General features: G+C 35.1%; 1 protein-coding gene across 2 annotated transcripts in view; it reads right to left on the bottom strand.

Annotated features, from left to right (window-relative positions):
• LRP1B (LDL receptor related protein 1B) overlaps positions 1-25,217 on the bottom strand; it is a 1,880,289-nt gene that overhangs the window by 214,369 nt on the left and 1,640,703 nt on the right. For both annotated transcript variants that reach the window (XM_088022156.1, XM_088022157.1), the window contains 3 exons: positions 11,675-11,863; positions 10,713-10,861; positions 4,091-4,184 (listed from right to left, as the gene is read on the bottom strand). In XM_088022156.1, coding sequence (XP_087878282.1) covers positions 4,091-4,184; positions 10,713-10,861; positions 11,675-11,863 — 432 coding nt within the window. The remainder of the gene's footprint in view (positions 1-4,090; positions 4,185-10,712; positions 10,862-11,674; positions 11,864-25,217) is intronic.

Below are 25,217 nucleotides of genomic sequence, written 5' to 3'. Positions count from 1 at the left end.
AAAATACCATCCACTTTTTTCAAAGAAATGGAACAAATAATCCTAAAATTTGTATGGAACCGGAAAAGACCCTGAATAGCCAGAGGAATGTTGCAAAAGAAAAGCAAAGCTGGTGGCATCACAATTCCAGACTTCTAGCTTTATTACAAAGCTGTCATCATCAAGAAAGTATGGTACTGGCACAAAAACAGACACTTAGATCAATGGAACAGAATAGAGAATGGAACAGAAATGGACGCTCAACTCTATGGTCAACTCATCTTTGACAATGCAGGAAAGAATGTCCAATGGCAAAAAGGCAGTCTATTCAAGAAATGGTGTTGGGAAAATTGGACAGCCACATGCAGAAGAATGAACCTGGACCATTTCCTTACACCACACACAAAAATAGACTCAAAATGTTTGAAAGACCTAAATGTGAGACAGGAGTCCATCAAAATCCTAAAGGAGAACACAGGCAGCAACTTCTTCCTAGATACATCACCAAAAGCAAAGGAAGCAAGGGCAAAAATGAACTATTGGGACTTCATCAAGATAAAACGGTTTTGCACGGCAAAAGAAACAGTCCACAAAACCACAAGACAACCGACAGAATGGGAGAAAATATTTGCAAATGACATATCAGTAAAGGTCTAGTATCCAAAATCTATAAAGAACTTATCAGACTCAACACCCAAAGAAAAAAATGATCCAATCAAGAAATGGGCAGAAGACATGAACAGACATTTTTCCAAAGAAGACATCCAAATGGCTAACACACACATGAAAAAGTGCTCAACATTGCTCAACATCAGGGAAATCCAAATCAAAACCTCGATGAGATACCACCTCACACCAGTCTGAATGGTTAAAATTAACAATTCAGGAAACGACAGATGTTGGCTGGGATGCGGAGTTAGGGGAACCCTCCTACACTGTTGGTGGGAATGCAAGCTGGTGCAGCCACTCTGGAAAACAGTATGGAGGTTCCTCAAACAGTTGAAAACAGAGCTACCATATGATCCAGCAATTGCACTCCTGGGTATTTACCCCCAAAATACAAATGTAGTGATCCGAAAGGTTATGTGCACCCCAATGTTTATAGCAGCAATGTCCACAATAGCCAAACTGTGGAAAGAGCCAAGGTGTCCATCGACAGATGAATGGATAAAGAAGAGGTGGTATATATACACAATGGAATGTTAGGCAGCCATCAAAAGGAATGAAGTCTTGCCATTTACAATGACGTGGTTGGAACTTTAGGGTATTATGCTGAGCAAAATAAGTTAATCAGAGAAAGATATGTATCCTATGACCTCACTGATATGAGTAATTCTTAATCTTGGCAAACAAACTGAGGGTTGCTGGAGTGGTGGGAGGTGGGAGGGATGGGGTGGCTGGGTGATAGACACTGGGGAGGGTGCCTGCTATGGTGAGAGCTGTGAACTGTAAGACCTTTGAATCACAGACCTGTACCTCTGAAACAAATAATACATTATATCTTGAAAAAAAAAAAAGAATATAGCAGGAAGGGAAGAATGAAGGGGGGAAATCGGAGGGGGAGATGAACCATGAGAGCCTATGGACTCTGAGAAACAAACTGAGGGTTGTAGAGGGGATAGGTGTGGGGGGATGGGTTAGCCTGGTGATGGGTATTAAAGAGGGCACGTACTGCATGGGGCACTGGGTGTTATTCGCAAACAATGAATCATGGAACACTACATCAAAAACTAATGATGTAATGTATGGTAATTAAGATAACATAATATAAAAAAATAAAAAGAAAGAAAGTGTGTAAATATGAAAAACTTATTATACTAAATCTTTGGTTAATTTTTTATATCAGTACGGTTACAGCATGATAGTCCAATCAAGATTAAAGTTAGAACTCAGGAGCCTCAAGTAGTTTAGACGGTAAAGAATTGGGAGCCACTGACCTTCTTTGTAGGTCATAATGGCAGTCTTTCCACAGAGAACGCTTTAGTGAATCTGGGCTGGAAATATCATCTTTTTTAAAAAATATTTTATTTATTATTTGAGAGAGTGTGAGCGAGCAAATTTCACAAGCAGGGTGAAGGGCAGAGGGAGAAGCAGACCCCCGCTGAGTAGGGAGTCCTATGTGGGACTTGATCTCGGGGTTCCGGGATCATGACCTGAGCTGAAGGCAGATGCTTAACTGACTGAGCCACCCAGGTGCCCCTAGGAAAAGTCATTTTAATATGAGGACTCATTTAACATATTCATTCTCCTTTATTTCTGTAAATTACAAAATAAGTTGTATTTATTTTATTTATTATATTTTGAAAGTTTTCTTTATTGCAGGGAAATCAATAACTTTCTTTTAATGAGTAAATCTCAGTTGGTCACCAATATAATTTCCTGTTCCTTTGATAGTCCCTTTAATTCAAATATAATTCAGGCATAACAGATAATACTTACTTCATACAAAACTACTTATATATTTCCTATCACAGTGAAAACAAAAACTATATTAAAAGAATCAAAGACCAATGGACCTTTCGAGAACATAAAAAGAATATTAGAAAAGCAAAGTCTGTCTTTTTTTCCTTTTCCTTGAATATATTATTAGCTGCTTTCAAAAATATAAATGAACTATGTGAAACAACTTCAAATGTTTTATATACACTTGATAGTGACCAGAGAGATGGACTACATCTCATTTAAGTAACTATCTAGAGACCCTCACTTTAGAACAACTTTGTAATTATGTGGTGGAAAGTTCTACAGCCGAAAGTAACTACCTTTTTACTTAGTATACTGTCTTACTCTAGGGCAAGCCTAAGGATCCTGAACTCAATTGTTAAGGCCAAATCATGGCAAATCATACACTGAGATTTGAGGGAATTATCATGATTGACTATAAGCATCTTCAACTTGACAGGACAATATTAAAGTGACCCATGGAGTGAACTATAAAAGACTATCAAGAAAAAGTTTACTGACTGTCCATTACAACCAAAGTTACCAAAGATAGCTAAATGTATATACACATATATGTACATACACATACGCCATATACGTACATGTTTATACACATGTGTACACGCACATGTCATATACATACACATGTTTATAAACATATGTACACATGTCATGTATGCACGCGTTTATACACATATGCACACACAACATATACATACACATATTTGTACACACATGCACATACACACGTGTCACATAGATACATGTGTTTATACACATATGTACATATACACATGCCATATATACATGTATATTCCTATATGGATATACATACCTATATGTATGTATGAATGTATGTATCTGGCACCTAACCATGACAATCACAATATGAGTCAAAGTATAATTAGTAGTCATTTTTTTCTATCTTCTTTTTTTTAACATATATTATATTATTTGTTTCAGAGGTACAGATCTGTGATTCAACAGTCCTACACAGTTCACAGCGCTCACCATAGCACATACCCTCCCCAGTGTCTATCACCCAGCCACCCCATCCCTCCCACCACCCCCCACTCCAGCAACCCTCAGTTTGTTTCCTGAGATTAAGAATTCCTCATATCAGTAAGGTCATAGGATACATGTTTTTCTCTGATTGACTTACTTCATTCAGCATAATTGGTAGTCATTTTAAGGCAATATCTCAAAGCATACTAAATGATTAGTAGAACAGACTAATGATTTATACTGGAAAAATCTCACTTTTAAGGAATGTTCAGTATTATAATACTGACAAAGACTAATCCCTTAAAGGTAAGATTTTAGTTATTGATTGATATTCTGCAAACTTGCCCATTTTTGCTTTTAATTTGGTGATATATCCAGGCAAAATCATGCTGATTGTTATTTATACCGATCATTACATGTGGAGTGTAATTTTTCTGCAAGTAAGAAAATTTAAAACAAAATACTAACACAAATTGCTGATAATGTCATTCTAAATGTAACAGTCAATAGAGACATCCTCAAGACAATGTAACAATTTTTGTTGTATTTTTAAAGATTTTGTAAAAGTATCAGAACGTAATCCTTAAGGTCTCACTTCAGTTTTCAAGGTCTGGAATTTAAGGAGCTCTAAATTCTAAATCCCCACATTCACCAATGTACTCACGACAGTCATCAGGTTCGTCAGATCCATCGCCACAGTCATCCACAGTGTCACATTTCCACCAGAATGGAATACATTTATCAGTTTTGCATCGAAACTTAAAAAAAAAAAGAAAGAAAAAAGGGTTGAAGAACCTACCCCAATATTAAATGGATATTTAAAAACTCACGAGGGCAGAGCAGCCTAGCCTACTCTCTTGCTGCAAATATGAACTGTGGTGGTCTTAGAGCATACCATAATAGGGAATAAATGCACAACAAGAGCAAAATGATCTGCCAGGAAAGCACATTGTTCAGGAAAACCTCCTGGGATTTCTGGAGCAGAGAAAAGCTTACCCATTTACATATGATCCATGGCTGCTTTCGCACCACAACAACAGAATTATGTAGTTGCTACAGAGACCATGTGGCCAGCAAATTTAAGATATCGATTATCTGAGCCTTTACAGAACGCTTGCCAAATGCTGAATAGGGCTAAAAAAATCACCAGATATATCAGGAAAAGGCATCCTGAATTCATTGAAAAGTTGAATTAAGTTAATTAAATTGCATTTCCTTAGGAATCTTAGACAATTTGATGAACATCTCTCTATCTCTATTCCTTAGCCACCAAATGAGGAGTTAAAGATAATCTGGATGATCCTTTCTGGCACTGTCATGCTGTTATTCCATGGAACTTTCTGAACATACTGCCTTTAGCCACAGTGAACATCTGCCCAAATAAATTTTAAGAATATTTCTTTAAAGCAGTTAAAACCAGTACAGTTATTTTTAGTTTTCAGAATTTCTAATAAATATACATGATCTTTGAGGATAAATAAGATAAATTGTCATAACTAGAAAACAGGTACAAAAATTGCACTAGATAGTTAAACAGGCAAGAAAGACTTTATTTAAAACTATTGCCAATAGGGGAGAGAGAGCAAACTGAACTCCACTGAAACAAAAGGGAGGGGGTGGGTTTAAGCTCAGGGGTAAACTAATGGAAAAGTATGGAGGATGTTGGTCAACATGATTGGGCTGTCTGTATTTGCTAGATGGTACTTATCAAAGCTGGGCTCCTACCTTCCCATAGAGACTGAGACAAGACTGGACTATCTTTCTTGATGATTAAATCTATAGGGGATGGTTCCCAGTCCCTGAGGAAGACATTCCTAGCCTGTAAAACTGGTAAGAGGCTGGGAGAAAATTTACATCTCTAAGGGGCAGAGAAATAATTCACAATTGCAAGTTTTCTAAAGTAAGTGTTCTAAAAAAAGGAACTCAGGGGCCTACAGCCAGGAAGAAACTGTCTAAAGTTTAGTCAAGCTGAGGAATGTTAATGCTATCTTGGTCAATGACTTACCACCTTATACTACATCCTCCCCTACAAAGCCCGGAAAAGAACCTAGCAAATAAGAGGTATCTCTAATTTAAAATGAACATTTGCATATCAAAAAAAGGTAAAAAAGTAAGGCTGTGACAGATTTTTGCTGAATATTATTTTTTTGAATATTATATATTTTTAAATAAAACTAAAGAAAACTGCTGTAATAAAACTTATTCTTAAAATTATAAAAAAAAAACTATTCACTGATATATTTACTAGTGTGTTTTTTTCAAAGATTTATTTATTTACTTGAGAGAGAGAGAGAGAGCGCACACACGCAGGCAGGGGTGGGGGCAGAGGGAGAAAAAGAGAGGCAGAGAAGCAGACTCCTTGCTGAGTGGAGAGCCCAACATGGGGCTCAATCCCAGGACCCTGATATCATGACCTGAGCCTAAACCAAGAGTCAGAAGTTTAACCAACTGGCACCTAGGCACCCCTATTAATGTGTTTTATTTGTTCTATCATCCTTTCCATTTTAAATAGTTAAAAATTATAAGAAAAAATTTCTATTACTTACAGAAGTAGGAAGTTTTTTAACGCCTTTCTTTTGAAATAAACCATCAAATGGAAGATTAATAACAGAGAAAGTAGTTGAAAATGTTATATGGTAGTATTTACTTATAAACTATTTAGCACACATGCAACATGTTGCTAGAAAAATATTTCAGAAGGTTATTATTGGATTTTTTATAAGAAAGCTGATCTGAATTCAAATTCTTCTCCTGAAACAGAGCACAGAAATATTGTTCCTACTAAACCTCACAATTGGCCAAATGTACAGAGACCAAGAAAACTCAGTAAATTTATTCCCTAGTGATCTCGGACCTCAAACTAACCCCTTTCAGTTTTAAGCTTATTCTCATAAAATAAAAGAAACTAAAGAAAATCACACTTTACATATAGAGTACATCACATCTAAAATAGTTGCCATTAAAAATTTACTTTAAAATATTAAAACCAAGCAATAAAGTTTAGTAAGTTTCTTCTAGCACTATCGAATTGTTTTCTTATTTCAACAGAAATTCAGTGAAAAGCATATATCACAAAAGTCATCTGGAATTGAAAATGTTTGACAATTTTCTAAAATTTATTAATTTTCTTTTTGAAGTGTTCCTGTTGTAATTCCCATGTGAGTGACCTGAAAGCAAGGTGACATTTACTTAACATGCTATATGTCAGACAGAAAATACATAGAAAAATACATAGAAAAATATAGCTTAGGTTCAGTTTTGTCTAACGAAATGGATTAGCAAGCTAAAGGTTTGTTCACTTAAAGTACTCTTACTTTCTTCAAGTAAGAGAAAATTTGATGGTAGCTTTTGCTGAACCTCTCTGGATACCATGAAGTTTATTCAAGGCAGAGTTACATTATTTTCTTAAATAAGAGTGTGATTTTTTTTCCCTCGTAGCAATATGGGAGGGAATAGAGCACTGTGAATCCAGGGAAGATTTGACTGTTCAACTCATTTTCCCGTACTTGCTTAGCCTGTGGTCATGTCTGTGGTGGTTTTTATAAATTACCACAGGAAAAATATTACCTTTATTGATAGTGACTGTCTGGGGATATAAGGTTAACTCTGAAAGCAATTGCCCTGAACATTAAACATTTCCAGTCATTACAGTATATCAAAGTACATTAACAAGAGAATTTCGTGTCTCCTGAGTATATTCAAAACCTTCGCAATCAGGATTTGAAAAATATCTAAAATACATATTTTAAAACTCACTACAAAAAAAAAAAACCTCACTACATATGCCTGATTTAAATAAACACCAACTGTTGGAATTATATATGACATGATGATTGTGCTTGCCATTTCATTTTTAATAAGACCATAAAAAGGTTTTGAGCTAAGAGAAAGCCAGGGTAAAATATACTTATTATGTTACTTTTTACGCTTATCAACATTTTATTCATTACTCTCAAAGGAAGATTTCTTCTATTTTGCGTCTGGGCTTCATTTTTTCATACTTAAATATAGTAACTTAAAAAAGATACATGCTAAATATAAATATAAAACATTCTTCATGGTAAATGTTCTCCGAGACTAATATCTTCATAAAATAAATTGCAAACTGCAATTATCACCCACAAGAAGAAGCTATGAAGAAACTACTAAATACATGTCTATTAAAATGGATACAAGTATAAAATACAAATCCTGCATACGCAAGCGAGGTTTACTTGCAATAGAAAAAGTCTCCATTTAAAAACTAAATAAAGCTATTTTTTAATTTACTTTTTATTGGAAAATAAAAATGATTTAAATTTAATATTTGAAGTGATAAGAGCTCTAATAGCTGTATTTAATCTTGATTTTTACCAGATTTTCATGTTTATTTTCAACTCTAATAGAATTCTTACTGGTATGATTTGCCTATTTTATTTTTCTAAAAATCAAATCTAGTCAGGGGATATATCTTTGGTTGCACTCATGTTAAAAAATAAAAAATCCTGTAGTAAGATAAATTAAAATGGTAACATTTTTTATCAGAATGCTAAATGGTATGATTCTGAAATACTTGGATTATTTGCTTTATTTCAATTTCAAACCTCACTAAAAATTGTGTTTCTGTGAACTGACTTTTCTCCAAGAAGTGTATAGTAGATAGTTTTTTCTCTCACTACATTGGGGAAAAAAAAAATCAGCAGTAAATGGCTGCATAAACCCTGAGTTACTGGGATAACCACTAATGGACTGCATTAACTGTTCTTCATTAACTCTTTCATAAAAATGAAACAAATGAACTGATAACTCTTTTCTTCAGGAAGTACTGCTGACAGCAAAGATATTGGATCCACAATTTTGTTGTTATTGTTAGTGTTCTCACTATTGTTGAATTTTTTAAATTAAAAAAAATTATGAAAAAACACTATTGGGGTATTTAAAAGTTATATATATATCCATATATGTATATGTATATATGGATATATATACATATATATATATGTATGCATATTTTAAAGATTTTATTTGACAGAGACACAGTGAGAGAGGGAACACAAGCAGGGGGAGTGGGAGAGGGAGAAGCAGGCTTCCCATGGAGCAGGGAGCCCAATGTGGGGCTCAATCCCAGGATCCTGGGATCATGACCTGACCCAAAGGCAGATGCTTAATCATATCATCAAAGATACCAAATTAGGACGTAATTTAATTATATGAATAATATTTTTCTGGATTGATTTAGGTATTCATTTAATTGATCTGATTTTTTTGGCATTGAATAAACATAATTATATATTTTCTTATATAATAATTTGAAATGTTTTATTCCCTTTATGATTACAGGAAGGCTGATGCTTTGAGATGTTGATCTGTGTGTCACGCATCCTTTGGCTTTGCTGTATTGCTGGTTGGCTACGGGGGCTCACCACTCTGTAAGTGGCTTAGGCAGGCATCATCGTTTCTACTAAGTCACCTAAGGCCACAGTGTTAGGCACCAACAGAGGGACCCTTGGACCCCACCCCCACACACCCCTCTGCCAACAAGGGACCGAGATTATTTCAGAATAACCTCGAGTTTTTTTTTTTAAGATTTTATTTATTTAGTTGAGAGAGAGAGAAGGAGAGACAGAGAGAGAGTACAAGCGGGAAGGAGAGGGAGAAGTGGGCTCCCAGCAGAGCAAGGAGCCTGATGTGGGGCTCGATCCCAGGACCCTGAGATCATGACCTGAGCCGAAGGCAGATGCTTAACCGACTGAGCCACCCAGGTGCCCTAACCTTGACTTTAAACTGGAAATTTGTCTAAACTAAATAGTACTAACAGGAATTATATTTTAAAAGTTTTAAGAACCTGGGATTTCTCCCTTAAAGTTTCTCTCTAGGAATAATTAGGTTGCTTATTTTGCCTCTCACAGTGACGTAAATCTCTAGTTCTCTAAAGATAATGTATTTTGTCTACACAAATACTTAGGGGATTATAATTAAAACAATACACTTCGTAAAGAAAGAAGAAACTGTGGCCTGTGCTTCCAATTACACATCAGAATCTCCTGACGGCGGCTCACACTAATTGCACACATGTCCTTAAGTATGTTCTAGTCGCACCCCAGGACAAGGGCAGTAACAACACTTACTATGTGCCAGAAACTTCTCCCATTTAATCTCCATAAGAGTGGCCTGGAAATATTAGTATTTCCATTTTAAAGATGAGAAAATTAAGGCATCATGAGAGTAAGTAAAAAACCCAAGATTATTCAGCCAATTTCAAGCAGAGTCAGGGTCACAGTCCCAGTGAATGTGGCTTCAGAGTCTGTGCCCTTAACTACTACACATACTCGCTACCTCAAAGCGGTTTAATGGTTTGCATTGTACAGTTCTTTAATGGTGATACTCATAGTGATAACTTGAGATGCTGGGTGAGCTAGTATTAGCTTCTCCATTCTGAAAATAAGCACACTCAAAGAGGAATTCAGTGTTTTGCCAGGATGTCACTGTTAGAAGTGGAAAACCAGCAGATTCAAAACACAGAATTCTAAAAACAAATTTTATCTATTTTCAAAACAAATCATAGTTTCCTTGACAATTTTATCTTACACAACAGAGTGACTCAAATATAAAAAAAAAATCAAATCTTATGTCATATTACTATTATCCAAAACTTGAAAGTAGTAATATCAAGTCCATGTAACTATCATTGAGTGCACATTTTAATATCTTTACTAGAAATAATTATATGTTGAAGAAAAAGAGGTTTTGGGAGGAAACTATTTAGATCATATAATTTTTCAATTAAAAAGTGTAGAAAATTACTTTTGTCCAATTCATCTTTTCCATTATCACTTGCTCTGAGGAATGGGAGAGGAGAAGAGATGGTGACACAGTAGATTATCTAGGAAGATTTGTTTATTTGTTTAAACTGTATATATCTTAGTCTTCACCCTATGCCACAATCACCCAGCCTTCTTGAAATATATCAGATCTCTTCTGATGATTCTTCTATGTCCATTCTTGATTTGAACCATTATTCTGTATGGACGTGTGTAAAAATGGTTTTCAGGGTTGTTTTTGTGTCTCTTTTTGGCCTCTATTTGTACCTCCTATTTCCTAAGGTTTCGTTCTCAGGATGTACATCAATTGCTTTTCCCTTACTCTATGACCCTCTATATGATGTATGGAATGGTCATCAAGCTATGCTATGCTAAACAACAAAAAAGTGTTTCAAAATGGCTTAAGCCAATAAACAAAATGCAGGCAAAACCTTTATAACAGCTTGATAATACATTTTATGAAATAATTTCAAGACCTGTACTCACCTGGCTGGCTGTGCAGTTAGATAAGCAAGTCCTATTGTCAGCTGCAAGATAGAAGTTGGTGGGACATGCACAGGTATGAGTCTTTCCAGGGGCTAAAAGGCACAGATGACTGCAACCACCGTTATTTATCATACAGAGATGTTTGGAGACTATAGATGAGAAAGAAACAGCAAAACAGAAAAATCAAGGCCAAAATATAATATGGGATTAGAGACAGGGCATTTAAACTTCATAACTTGTAGAAATTTGTAATCAAGAAGTCACCAAGTTCATAAATATAATTGTATTTTGTTGTAAATTCTATTCATTGCCCAATGGCATTCATTTTACTATTAAATAATTTTAAGGATGCAGTTCCACAAAAACAAGCATTTTAGTAGAAAAAAAGTTGTCCATCAGAAAAATATAGACTAGACACATTTTGGATGAAGACATACATATGTTTAGAAATATAAATGTAAAATAAAACAATGAAACAATGATCTACAACTAATAGTGTAGTGGCTTTGTTTTGTAAGCAAAATAATCAAACTTTTACTCCATGAGTCCTGATAGAATTCTTACTAGACATATGCTTAAAAAGCTTGATATGTTTCTCATTTTTAGAGCCCCAAAGATACTTAAATATAATTCCTTTCACAGAGCAAGTAAGGTTCCTATAACTATTTTGTAAAGAAATCATTTCAAGAATGCGTTCTCTACTGCTCTAACTACATTTACTGTCATTTTAACTTAATATTTCAACAAATTAATAATTCTCTGTACTATTATTGAGCTTCTAATCATATTCCTTAATAGACATACTTGAAATCAGCTGAATTCATCCTATACAGTTATGCTAAATAATGAAATCTGGTACTCTTTCTCAAAAATAAATTTACACTTAACCATGGAGGAAACAAAAATGGAATGTTACTAAAAGATGTTGATGTGCTTATGGAAATCATGGAAAATATAATTACCATCGGGTTGTCTATAAGAATGATACACCTGGATATCTGTTATGGCATGCCATGAGTTAATCAGTGAGAGTCTGTCTGCTCCCGAGGTTTTATGGGCACGGCTGAGTGACTTGGTTTTCCCATCAGTCCAGTAGATGTAGTCTTCAAACAATGTTAGTGCAATCACCCCTGGAATATCTTGATTAGGGACTGTAATAGGAGATGGTAAGATTAATGTTCAGTCTTGGAAGACTGCCAGTTAAAATATTCAATACTACATGGGCTGACAGATACAACTGCTACAGAACTTCATGTGAATAATTGCTGTGACAACCTGTCAGGCCAGCAAAGTTCTTTATTACCAGTTAAGAGAATGCAGGATCTGGTGCAGGAGTTTACTTTGCTCAGAGTTTGCCTGCTTCAGCCACTGGGAAGAAGTGAATGCAATTCTGCTCACGAGTAATGGCTGCTTCACCAGGAACAAATACCATCTAATATTTAAAAAATTATATATATATATATATATATATATACACACACATATATACATATATACATATATATATACATATATACATATATACATATATATATACATATATACATATATACATATATATGTATATATATTTCCATCCAGTTGCTCCCAACTTAAGTCCTTACATCTACAGGTCATTGACTGCTTTCTCCCACTTCCAGATTGATTAAATCATATATCCAGGATGAAATGTTTATCTACCTGGAGATAGAGTGACTATAAGACTACTATAAACTATTTTAGTCACTGAGATTTTATGAGTATTTTTACATGCAAGATGAGCTGGGATAGGGATGGAGGAAAATAAGTGTGACAGACAACAATGTATTAGGCATATTTAACAGTCATAAAACTGTTTAGTTGCAGGTTAAAGTTATTTCATAATTATATTTTCATTATAGGACTATGTTTAAATGCAAATAGTAGATTGAGCGTTACAAATGTGAATTTTTCACTCAAGAGATTCCAGGGTCCTATCAGGCACATGAGATGTGATAAATTTCTTTGGTGATTTAAGGTTAAGTAACTTTAAAATGTGGTAGAGTTTTCCTCAAAAAAAGTTTCAAAAGCTATCAATAAAGAAAATGGAAATTCCTTAACTTGCACGAGCATTACAATGTTTCTCCATATTTATTTTCAGATCTACTTTTAGAAATTCTGAGAAACTGTCCATTAATGGAAAAAGGTACTGTAAGTCCAGTAATAAGTACTTTTTTATAAATTGGATTTTCATGACTGAGAATTAATGTTTGGCATATTCCTCATCCAGGAGTAACTGAGACACTATCAAGATCTTAAATACAATTTGTTATTTTTATTCAGCTGGGTCAAATGTGATCACAGAATTCACTATGACACAGAGAAAGTAGAAATAAAAACAAATAGGTGACACTTTAAACCACTGATGACTATCACTGTAGGGTCTAGCCAGAAATCCATCTCAAAACAGATATGCTTATGAAGAAAGTAACACTCAAAAAAAATCCCTATGTGTACACTTTTGATGCAAGTACTCAAACTGAATTATCTGTGTACTGCTTATAGACATGGAGCCTCTTGCTAGAATAAGGGGAACTGGACAGAAAGATGAAGAGGCTACTTTACCAGAATGAATCATATCTGAGTTATTTACACAAACTATTCCCACTTTCCCTCTTTGGCTGTATAAATTCATTCCAGAAAAATAAAACAAATGTGGCAAAATGTTAACAACGAGGCGAATCTTGGTGATGGGTGATTGTAACAGTTTTTCAACATGTATGTATGTTTGGAAATCTTCAAAATAAAATGAAAATTGGCAAAAAAAGTTGAAACTCCCAGAGAGACTCAATTCATATTTCCTTAGATGCAAAGGAAATAATTAGATCATTAAATACGGGCTTAAGAAGTTAATCATCATTTTAAATAATTTCAGTTCACCAGAGATTCAATTAATTTATACACAAAAAGTGGAGTTATTGTATGAATTTGCCTATTAACATCTCTAACGTTGCATAGTCTTTTTCATTATTCAGTAAGTAACTTATAGCTGACATTTGTTAAGTACTCGGGTACCAGGAAGTTGGCAGTGATTTTCAATGAGTGGAGGAGGCAATTCTGGCCCCACAACAAAGAATGATGAGGCCCAAATATTAATAGTTCTGAGGTTATGAAACCCTGCAGTAGGAGACCTACTTTATACACCTTATTTTAATTAACATGCATCATTTTATTGTAGTAGTAAATAGATCTCACTTCACAGATGAGAAAGCTAAGATCTGGCAAATTTAAGGATCTTGACCAAAGAGGGCGATTAAAAACTAGTAAATGAAGGTACTGATATTTAAATCTAAATCAGACTCTGGTTGCTGAGTCCTTTGCCGTTTTACCTACTAGCACTGCTTTCAAGAAAGCCAGCCTCACGGGGCGCCCGGTTGGCTCAGTTGGTTAAGCATCTGCCTTCGGCTCAGGTCATGACCCCAGGGTCATGGGATCGAGCCCTGCATCAGGATCCCTGCTCCGCAGGAAGCCAGCTTCTCCTGCTCCCACTCCCCCTGCTGTTTTCCTTCTCTCACTCTTTCTTTGTCAAATAAATAAATAAAATCTTAAAAAAAAAAAGAAAGAGTGGGGTCCTAATCCAATGTGACCAGTGTTCTTATAAGAAGAGAGAAGCAGAGACACCAGGGAAGTACACATACAGAGAAAAAGTCTTGTGAAGACATAGTAAGAAGATGGCCATCTACAAGCCAAGGAAAGAGGCGTCAGGAGAAACCAAGCCTGTCACCACCCTGGTCTTGGATTTCCAGCCTCTAGAACTGTGAAAAAATAAACTTTTCTTTAAGCCACCCAGCCTGTGGTACTTTGTTTTTTTTTTAAAGATTTTATTTATTTATTTGAGAGAGGGAGAGAGAATGAGAGATAGAGAGCACGAGAGGGAAGAGGGTCAGAGGGAGAAGCAGACTCCCTGCTGAGCGGGGAGCCCAATGCGGGACTCAATCCCGGGACTCCAGGATCATGACCTGAGCAAAAGGCAGTCACTTAACCAACTGAGCCACCCAGGCGCCCCAGCCTGTGGTACTTTGTATGGCAGCCTTAGCAAAGTAATACAAGTATATAAAGCAGTAAGACTGATTTCGTAAGCTCTATGTGAAAGTGGGTGGGAGAGAGGGGAAGGGAGAGGGACAAGTAGACTCCTCGCGGAGCCTGACTTGGGGCTCTATCCCAGGACCCTCGTGACCTGAGCTGAAACCAAAAGTCGGATACTTAACCCAGGCACCCTGAAAGTCAGTTTATTTAATTACTTGATTGAAATTACATTATATTTTCGGACATGGGGCAATTTAAGTACTGGACAAGTTTGCTATCTCTAAGTTTGTAATGACTACCCACCAGAAAATCTCTGTTATCAGATAATCAATATAAATTTATGGAGATCAGAAACGTGACTCTTACTTCAGAAGAAAGATGGCACAGAGCTGGAAGTACAGAAAATGTAGAAAAGGTCAAGGTGAAGAAAATTAGTCCATTTGCCCAAAGTGACCATCTGTTTGATTTAATCCCTTGTTTGATATTGGGGTAAAGAACAGCATTGTCACTCTTAGCTTTATAAGCCCACTCTCGGGACTGCTCAATTGGCAAACATGTTTATTTCCCAAACCCATCAAATACAACCACCAGAGTATTTTTTCTAGAGAAAGCAAAGTAAAAACACCAACTTATGTTAACAAGGGGATATCCAGTCCCACATACCTAACACTATAGTAGCTCCAACAATCTATTCTCTAAGAGATGGTGAAAAGTTCACTTAATACCACAAACAATGCCAATGAAAATCAAGCCAAACAAAAGAAAGCAAAACAAACACACAATCAAACAAAATCTTTTTATATTGCCTTTCTAGGAGTTCAGCTCACAACTCGGCAGGATACCTTATTTCTTCTTGAGGACTTAAACCTCTCCAACAAGTTATTTGACTATTTGCTTAAGCTTCTGTGAAAAAAAAGCCACATATTAACTGCTAAATGGTAAGTATAAATAAATGAATGCCATGTTTGCTTTTCCATCACCAGATGAAGAATTCAGCCCACATTGAAGCTAAATGAGATGTTCTGAGCCAAATCATCATATATTTTGGTATAAGAAACATTCCTGAATCAGAATGAGAAAAATAAAATTGCTTATTTTTGGCTGTCTCCTTATTTATTTTCTTATTTTTACTTTGTAAATATGTACATTTATATGTATACATGCATTTATCTATTACATATGTGTACATTTGTAATATATCTATTATACATATAGTTATATATGTATATTCATACATAATTCATAAGTACATAATAATAAATAAGTCACATAAACATTAATATGGAATGTGATGGCATGAGAAAAACATTTAACAAGGTCACTGAGATGTGGCTGTATTTATGGAAAAAGCAGTCAATGTTTTCTCCAAATAATAATGGCTATCCTTTTTAAGAGAAAAAATAGTATAACTGATTATCATATATAAGACTGCACTTGCTTAGTTAAAAGAAAATATGAAAAATAAACTTAAGGCACACTTCATTTACAGGTATTCAGTAGACATAAAATAAGACAGAAAAAAAGAGAACTATTGCATGGGCTGTAACAGGTATTCATTATATATTTTAAAGCTGCTTTCTGCAGTTAAGTCTCTATTCTGGATAACAGCATTATTTATTTTACTATTTCCAGCATTTCACTCAAGTACTAGGCTCTTAATTTTTATCTTATAGGCTATATCTGTCAGAATAAAGAACTTGGTATTTGGCAAAAAAAATACATCAAAGAAATACTCTTTGTGAAGGTTTCTTTTTTTAGTCAAGTCAGATGATATCTTATTAACATTCCTATTAATTACAACAAATAGAAAAGGTGGCAATCCAGAATATGCTTTTGGCTTAACCATTGCCTCACAGAGTTATTCTATTACAATACTCTTGATTATTGATTTTTTTTGATAGCACTCATCATGCTAAACAAGTATATTCCTGGATAATATCATTCTAATTTTGTATTTCAACTAATCCAGTTTACATACTTAACAAAATGCCCCAATTACACAGTATCCATCTTTTGTAGAGTTAAAATGTGGTAATTGGTGCTATGGGTAGGATATACTATTGGGATAATGGCAGATTCACCATGACTTTGCCCAGTGGGTTAAAATAGAAATTTCACTAGAGGTGCGCTCTTTCTCTCTCTCTTTTTTTCCTTATATCTCCTCCAAGATTTACTTTAAGAATTAAATGTGATTTTAAAATATTACTTTATATGCAGCAATCCCTACAATTTATTTTTTTAAATTAATATAAAAACTTTAGCAATATTTTCTAAAGTAAAACAAAGTTCATAGAACACAACCACCAAATTCAGTAATTATTATTATAAGTAAATCAAAATTACAGAGTAACTTGAGCATTACTATTTTTTTCTTTTTTTGAATATAAAGAATTTATGTATTGTTTGGAAGAAAATACCCAAATGGTTGTCACTGCATGACTGATTAGGTTTGGAAATTTAATCTAAAAATTTAAAGTAGACAAGGGTATCAAATAAAACATGAAATTTTGTCAACTTTTTCTTTTTAAATGTATTTTAAGACTCCCATTGTCTTATTCTTGGTGCCATTATCCTAAGTAAAGGCTCACATTCCCTTACACCTGAAATATTGCAAAATTATTCTAACTTTTTTCATTGTTTTTAATCTCTTCCAATCTCTTTTGTGTCAGTCAGGTTTCCTGTAGTAAACAGAAAATACATTTTTAAATGATAATTTAAAAGATTTTAATAAATGAATTATTTACAGAGGTGTGGGCATGGTCAATGGACTGATGATAGATTGTTTTCTCCTACATCTGTTATCAGAACTTGGTGACAGCTATAGTAAGGGGAAGGAACCACACAACAGGAAGAGTGATCATTCAGTGGAGGAGGTCAGCCACTGCCAAACCACTGTGGTTGGGCCTGAGGGAAAGGAAATAAATAAATATTCAAACATCTTCCTCCATCCACCATCCAATCTCCTGTTGACCCCATGGGTACAATTCAATCTGAAGTCAGAAGATGGCAGAGCCTGGGTGATGCATCCATAGAAGACCACATTCCAGCATTTAGAACATGGCAAAGAAGTAAAGGTAGGATAACCTAGAACTCCATTCAGTCAATATTTCCAATTTTTTTAAATCTCACATATCTCTTCTCTAATCAAAAACCATCAATGACACCCATTCCGTAGGCAGGTGCAAACATTTGAGCTTGACGAAAACACTGTCTTCAGAAGAGAGGATCAAGATGCTCAGCAATCCTCTCTTCTGAGACACCCTGATACTAACCATTTTTCTTAACATCCTTCTAGAAAAATAAGGTAAAACAAGCTATGTAGAGAAGTTGGGGCATAAATTAATGGAGCAGAGCATGAAAACCAAAAAAAAAAAAAAAAAAAGGAAGAAATGAAACAAAGAAACACAAATAGCATCGAAAACATGAGGTGAGATTAAAGGAAGGCTGCAGAAAGAATATAGGCTGATAAACACATGATAAAATTAGATGATGGAAGAAAATGGTTTAACGTGCAAAAAAAGTGGGAGATCCAAAGCAGTGGTCAGTAAGTGGGTGGATAATGATTTTTAGTTTGTGAAGAGCGACCGAGAAGAGTGGGTGGGAAATTGGCCCCAGTATACTAATTTTCAGACAATGACTGCTGAGACAGTAGCTGTAGCTACAAACACCCCATCAAAAAGAATGTGCTTTATAGAACCTTAAGGCCAAGGACATTTATTCTTTGTCAGTAATTATGCATCCCCTTCAGTGTTATTGATTGTAGGGTCCTTTTTTTATAAGTATTTCCTCAAAACCATCTATAAAAAGATACAAAATATTTCATTTAATATTTGCTTCCATGAACATTTTCCCTGCCTACTCTTTAATGCAAACCTGCTTAATGGTAATAGTATTATAAATAAAATTTCAGGCAAATGGATCCAAAGTCCACTGTTCAAAGTAAATAAAGGCATTAAGAAATGGCAAGAACACTAAGGATATACAACATTTCCAAATACTATGATAGAATTTCAAATTTATTTTTTCCAATACAAGCATAATCTTTCAAAAAGTTCATCCATCGGTGAAACCTTAAATGGGATAAGACATAAGTTTCTTCTATTCAGTATATGCCATAGTGAAGAGCAGATTTGAGCTGCTACTACCCGAGAGTCTATTATATGAGACTGTCTTTTAAATACTGACACTGAGCAAATGTCCAAGCAATAGTTATATGTCCCCCCTTAATGCATTAGTTTATACCGGGACACTTAAATGCATAACTTTTTGAAACGAATGTAATGTATGATGGCAAATATAGAAATTAATGCTGTACTTAAAGTTCTTCTTTAAAGCCATTTGTAAGAGGCTAAAGGCATCCTTTGTCCATCCTTTTCTGTATTTTTTGCCTCTTTTTCTCTACCTTGTCACTTCAAATGATACGTACTCTCTATATAGATTAAGAATATGTGATTTAATATAATTCAACCACTTCCTGGTCTCACCTACATATTTTTAAAGTTATTCGTAGTAGAGGTCAAATATGGCCATTTCAATATTTAACAGCTGAAAAGAGTATTTATGTTAATGAATGTGAGAATTTATAAAGCAGACAATGTGAATCATCATACATTTATTTTGAAAACTAGACTATGCCTATATGTATTAGCTCTTGACCAGGACACTGCTCTCCAGTCTCTAAACAAAGCAACATTGCTCTGTGCCCTTGGTAAACATATAGTCCTGTTGCTTTGAAAGACTCTGAGTTTTTCTGCTGGTGATACAAACCTTCATAGACATTTGGCAATGTGTTTTCAGAGCCGATGACCAATACTAAATATAGGAGTTATGGTATTCTACACACACATGCATTAGGAATGTGTTTGAGAGTCCTAATGATAGGTGGAGACTTAAAAAAAAAAAAGTACTTTGCCTTTGGGACAGATATCAACAGAGCCATTTACATGAATTTAGTATCTGGTCTTCCCACATTCCTACAATTATAAATATGGTTCTAGAATAAAAACAGAGAAGAGTGTAATATGTTTCAAGCATTTTAAAACGTGTTCTAGGTAGTCCTAAGAATAAGTAGGAGTCGGTGAGGGAATTGATAGAACAGTCTTCTGTCCCAGTGCCAACCTCAGCTGAATTCCTCTAAGAAATGGTAGAAAATCCCTGATTAAATAGAAGCCCCATTCTCTGGATAAAAACATTGAACCATACTGTGGCAAAGCAACTTGCTTAAATTAGAGAACAACCTGGACCAAAGCCAGATCTACTGATCCCCAGTACCCCTCTGCCTCCAATTTAAGATGGATTAGATTGTTGAAAGTGGCTGAAAACTCATGCTAGGCTAATACTTAAAATTTCCCAATTAAAAAAGTATATGGATCATATGTGGCATTTGCAAAATAATAATCTATTTAAACATATACACAATTTAATGTAATACGTCCTATTAAAGGAACAAAACTGAACGACATGATTGACACCGAAATTCTAAGACTTTTTAGAAATGACAGTTAATTTCAATTTATTTTACTGTTTCAGGAACATTTCTATAGTAACTGAATTGTATTTTGCTCCCTTCCATTAACTTTTATTGTATTGTAAACAGCACATCAACACCGTTGGCATAAAATAGCCTGTGAAGAGTACTGTTCGAAATGGACTGTGAATGATAGGGATTTTTTTTTTTCAAAAGTACTGAAATGAAATATCCTACCAGGAAAGAAACACTCTAGAATATTGTAAAATCAGAGGGTGGTGTTTATTAGGTTCCTTCCCTTTTTTGGTGAGTTTCAGTGTATATTTAAATATTCTAAAGACCCAAATGCAAGAGCTCCTGAGTCTTCAAAATAGATGAGCACAACATGCACCCTTTGTCTTTTTCAATGTGTTTCCCCTTCAGAACAAAACCCGTCGTATATATATTTATATGCTATTTCACCAGCAGCATGCTGAGATCTGGATACCTTTTCCAACATTAATTAGATGATCACCACATGGGTTATGATTTGGATTTTTAAATCCAAACAGAGAACTGCCCCTTACGACACAAACTGGATTTCCAGAGCAATAAACAAACAATTGAGGCAGACTAGAGTATTGACACTTCAATGTGAGGACCTTCAGGTCTAGGAGTATAGAAACAAATGAAGAGCCATTGTCAACATAATTGCATGAAATTTTAAACAATTTGTCCACACACTAAAAGACAGTTCAGTGATAAACTGTAGTTTGGAATCATACCCAATGATTACTCTTCAGAGAAATTAGCAGTTATGAGTATATATTTTTCCAGCATGCTGGATAAAATATGTACATGACCAACTGATTTAACACAAGGTTAAATCATTCAGGGATAAAAGGAGAGTATTATGAAAAAAAAAAAAATACTAGAAAAACATGTTTCTTCTAGATAAATTATCAGGTATTCTGAAATGCTTTTTAGGGGAAGATACAATGGAGGTTGTATAATCATATCCTTAGAATTCCTCTTATGCTGACCCTTTTGTTAAAATTAATGTACCTCTCATCAAAACAGAGCTTTTCAAGAAGAATCTCTATGTTATGCTTAGTTTGGTACTTTTTAAACTCCTTTTAAAATGTACATATATATGTGAAACTATTAAGTGATCAAAATGATGTTATTTTTTCCCAGCTAAGTGGATGATAGTATAAAACATTCACTTAATATTTGCAACTGGACCACCAATATTTCTGTTATTTTAAGCCTACAGATGCATCTCTCCTATTTTCTTTTCTTTTCTTTTCTTTTTTTCTTACCCAATAACTTTTGAATGTAATACTTTATCTCCATTCCCACAGCTCTAATCACTTCAAATATTTTCTCCTAAAATATTTTAACAGCCTCTAAAGTAGTTTCCCTTCTAGGGTCTTTCATTTTCCATGCTGTTGTCAAGTCTAATGATAGCACTCTGTCAACTAAACACCATCAGTGGCTCCCTATAACCTAAAGGATAAATTCAAAATTACTTAGCATATAAGACCTGTCACAATCTGGCCGATATTTGCCCTTTTTCATCTAGTGACATTATCTCCCTCTTATACAACTTCCAATCATAGCCAAATTGTGTAAACCCCATGCTGTTTCAAGACTATATTACATCTTTGCACATGCTGTTCCCTCTCTGTGAAGAATCTTTTATACATTTCCCCATATGGAGAACTTGCACTAAATCTCTCAGATTTCTCAAAGATTCCCTTACTTCAGCAATGGCTTTTGTACTCCTTCCTACATTTTCAAAATATTTTGTATATTCCTCTAACCCCTATCTAATTTATGTTTTTACTTGTATATCAGGGTTTTTTTTGTTTTTGTTTTTGTTTTTGTTTTTACCGTTAACTTCTAAGTCCTTTAAAAACACAACCTTGGTCATCTTTGTAACTTGAGAGCCTAGCATAAGGCATGGTATTGAAAGAGACATCGGTAAGTGTTTGTTGAATGAATACATGAATGAATGAATGGGCAGATCTAAAGGGAAGAAATCAGAGAAACTTAAAAAAAATGAACTAATGAAAATTTGATTTAAAATAAATGTTTGACTCAGTCATCCAGTAGCATGTATCATATTCTATGGCATCATTAGAGTACATCATATTATTATAAAATTATTATAGTAAAAACCAGAAGAATGATATACACAAGCATTCGGAAGAGGTTCACCTGGCTAGGGTTGCATGTAGATGCTCCAAAGCTGGCAAACTGACTGTTTATTTGTTTATTTAATTTTACAATGTGGTGTTTAGACTGGGTAGGAAGGTGGTTTGGGGTAGAGGAGGTAGCAGAGAAAGATGGATGGAAATTCTTAAGCAAACTGTAAGTCACATGCACCTTGGAGGTAATCTGACCTATTGTTTCAGGCATAGAATTCTGAATTTTTAGAAGTTCTTAGGCTGGATCAGTAACAATAAACCAATGCTTCATTTATGAAATTACTGCATGGTTAAATCCCAGTACGTGTGGAGGGAAAAAAAAAAAACTGTCAGGGTTTATTTTTCCCCATTATTAAGGTTTGGCTTATCAAAAAGAGCCATAATTCTGAAACTTCTCAGATACCTTTCATGTTCTCCAATTACTTTGTCATGAATGGCATAGCCTACTTTGATAAGTTTTTTTTAAAAGATTTTATTTATTCATTTGCGAGAGAGACAGAGAGAGAACAAGCAGGGGGAGAGGCAGAGGGAGAGGGAGAAGCAGACTCCCTGCTGAGCAAGGAGCCCGTTGCGGGACTCGATCCCAGGACCCTGGGATCATGACCTGAGCTGAAGGCAGACGCTTAACCATCTGAGCCACCCGGGTGCCCTCTTTTGATTAAGTTTTGACTCTACTTTCAACAAGCAGAATAAAAAAGAACAGTAACACTAGTCTGGTTAACAGAAAAAAAGAAATCAGTGGCCAAACTAATGCAAAACTTATCATTAATGTCAAAGTCTCATTTTCCACCTCCACATATGTAACTAAGAGACCACAGCATTCTTTATGTCTTTATGGGGAAAGTACGAGAAGTAGAAAATGGTACTCCTCTTCACAAACAAGGCAAATCTCCCAGCTCAGCGGGGAGCCTGCTTCTCCCTCTGCCTCTGCTGCCCCGGCTTGTGCTCACTCTCTCTGGCAAATAAATAAAATCTTAAACAAAAACAACAACAACAAAAAACAACAAAAAAAACCCACGGCAAATGAATGGCTCTCTTCTCATTGGCTGTGGAACTGACATAATTTAGGCTGCCTACAATTAATAGCTCATTAGTAACTATTAGGTAATTGTTGGCTTGCATTCAGATATTGGCAGATGCCTGATAAGACACTTAATGAATTTTTCATTAGTCTTTCTGAGAAAGCCTTCAGGAGAAAAAATACTTCTGATGGCAGCAGCTCTTTCAGTTTCTTTTGCTTCCCCCTTGAGCCTCCAAGTATTTTCAAAATCAAATTTTAAAATGTTAGTGACATCATACCTAGGTTATCTTTCAGCCAAATACTTTAATAAATCTATTTCTCTCTGCTCTATATGTCCCTCTACCCAAAGTCACCACCAGTACTGGTGCAAGACACTTCATTTATACATATTTAATTTTGTATTAAGTTTTCCCAAAGCATTAGTCACCCACATATCTGACATAATTTCTAAATAATGAATAGGGGATGGAAACAACAGTTTCTAATAGACAACGTTTTTAACTACAATTTGTGTTCAAACACAAAGTCTCGAGTGAAAATAGGCAAATATTTGATGCTGCAAAATATATTTTTAATATTCACTTATCTAACCAAAAATGGTTTAAATTCTATTGTACAGTGAAAGTCTTTGGTGGAAAGTAATGCATTCACAACAACCTAGCACTTTATATAGATGCTAAAAATAGACGGGTTCATAGTTACATGGGGAAAATACTGATTGCCACAATAAAACTTTCAATTATATCATCTAAGAATGTTGCTGAACATTTCATTATTGATTGTTCGGAGAAGACATAACTGCTGAATGCTAAGTGTGATTTTGATTTGTCAACATTACTTTCACTGTAATTAAAATCCTAGAGTCATCTTTATTTTTTTAAATTTTTTTAAAGATTTTATTTATTTATTTGAGAGAGAGAATGAGAATGAGAGAAAGAGAGCGTGAGAGGGGGCAGGGTCAGAGGGAGAAGCAGATCCCTGCTGAGCAGGGAGCCCGATGCGGGACTCGATCCTGGGACTCCAGGATCATGACCTGAGCCGAAGGCAGTCGCTTAACCAACTGAGCCACCCAGGTGCCCCAAATCCTAAAGTTATCTTTAAATAATTCTTCACTCAAATTGCATCCTGATGAGTTTCCTTATCTCTATAACTGGACTGCCAACACCCAAATAAGTGACTCCTCCAACGGCACTTGTGGTATCTCTACGTTCTTGCCCTGAAACGAGCAGCTCTAAAAGCTTTCTGCCAGCATTTTTAGTTAGAATGATCTATTTGTTTAAATATCAGCTGAGGGGGACTTAGGCAAAATCATTACGTGGTGTGACTTCAGTGACTTTGATCTCCTTCATTTTTATTTATTTATTTACTTTTTAAGTCAATGGCTTCATCCTTCTCAGGACTCCACACTGGCACACTTTTGCATGGCCTCACATGACAGTGAGATTACCAATAATCCTCTCTTACCCTCCCCCCCCCGTTTCCCTCCTCCCAGAGTTTTGTTCTGAGCTTACTGTTGGGGAAGAAGGCAGCCTGAGAAGCTGAACCAGGCTACTGTGTGGGCTTTCTTTGGGACCCCTCTGTGAAACTTGTGCTATTTTACTATTTGAAGATAAAAACACCTAATAACAAGGTGACATTAGGTCAATAAGGATCAATAAAAAAAGTCATTTATCTTCTTCATTCTAGGAAAAATCTTATCTTTACACATCTGAAATATATTGAGTGTTCACTGGAATCATTTGTGGTTTCCGTTATACCCCTGTCATCTACAGCTGCACCCC

Source organism: Eumetopias jubatus, unplaced genomic scaffold (genome assembly GCF_037043125.1).
Source record: "Eumetopias jubatus isolate StellerSeaLion01/CBP00866 unplaced genomic scaffold, mEumJub1_p1.0 scaffold_3, whole genome shotgun sequence".
Classification (NCBI taxonomy): Eukaryota; Metazoa; Chordata; class Mammalia; order Carnivora; family Otariidae; genus Eumetopias; species Eumetopias jubatus.
This window is presented reverse-complemented; position numbering and strand designations above follow the sequence as displayed.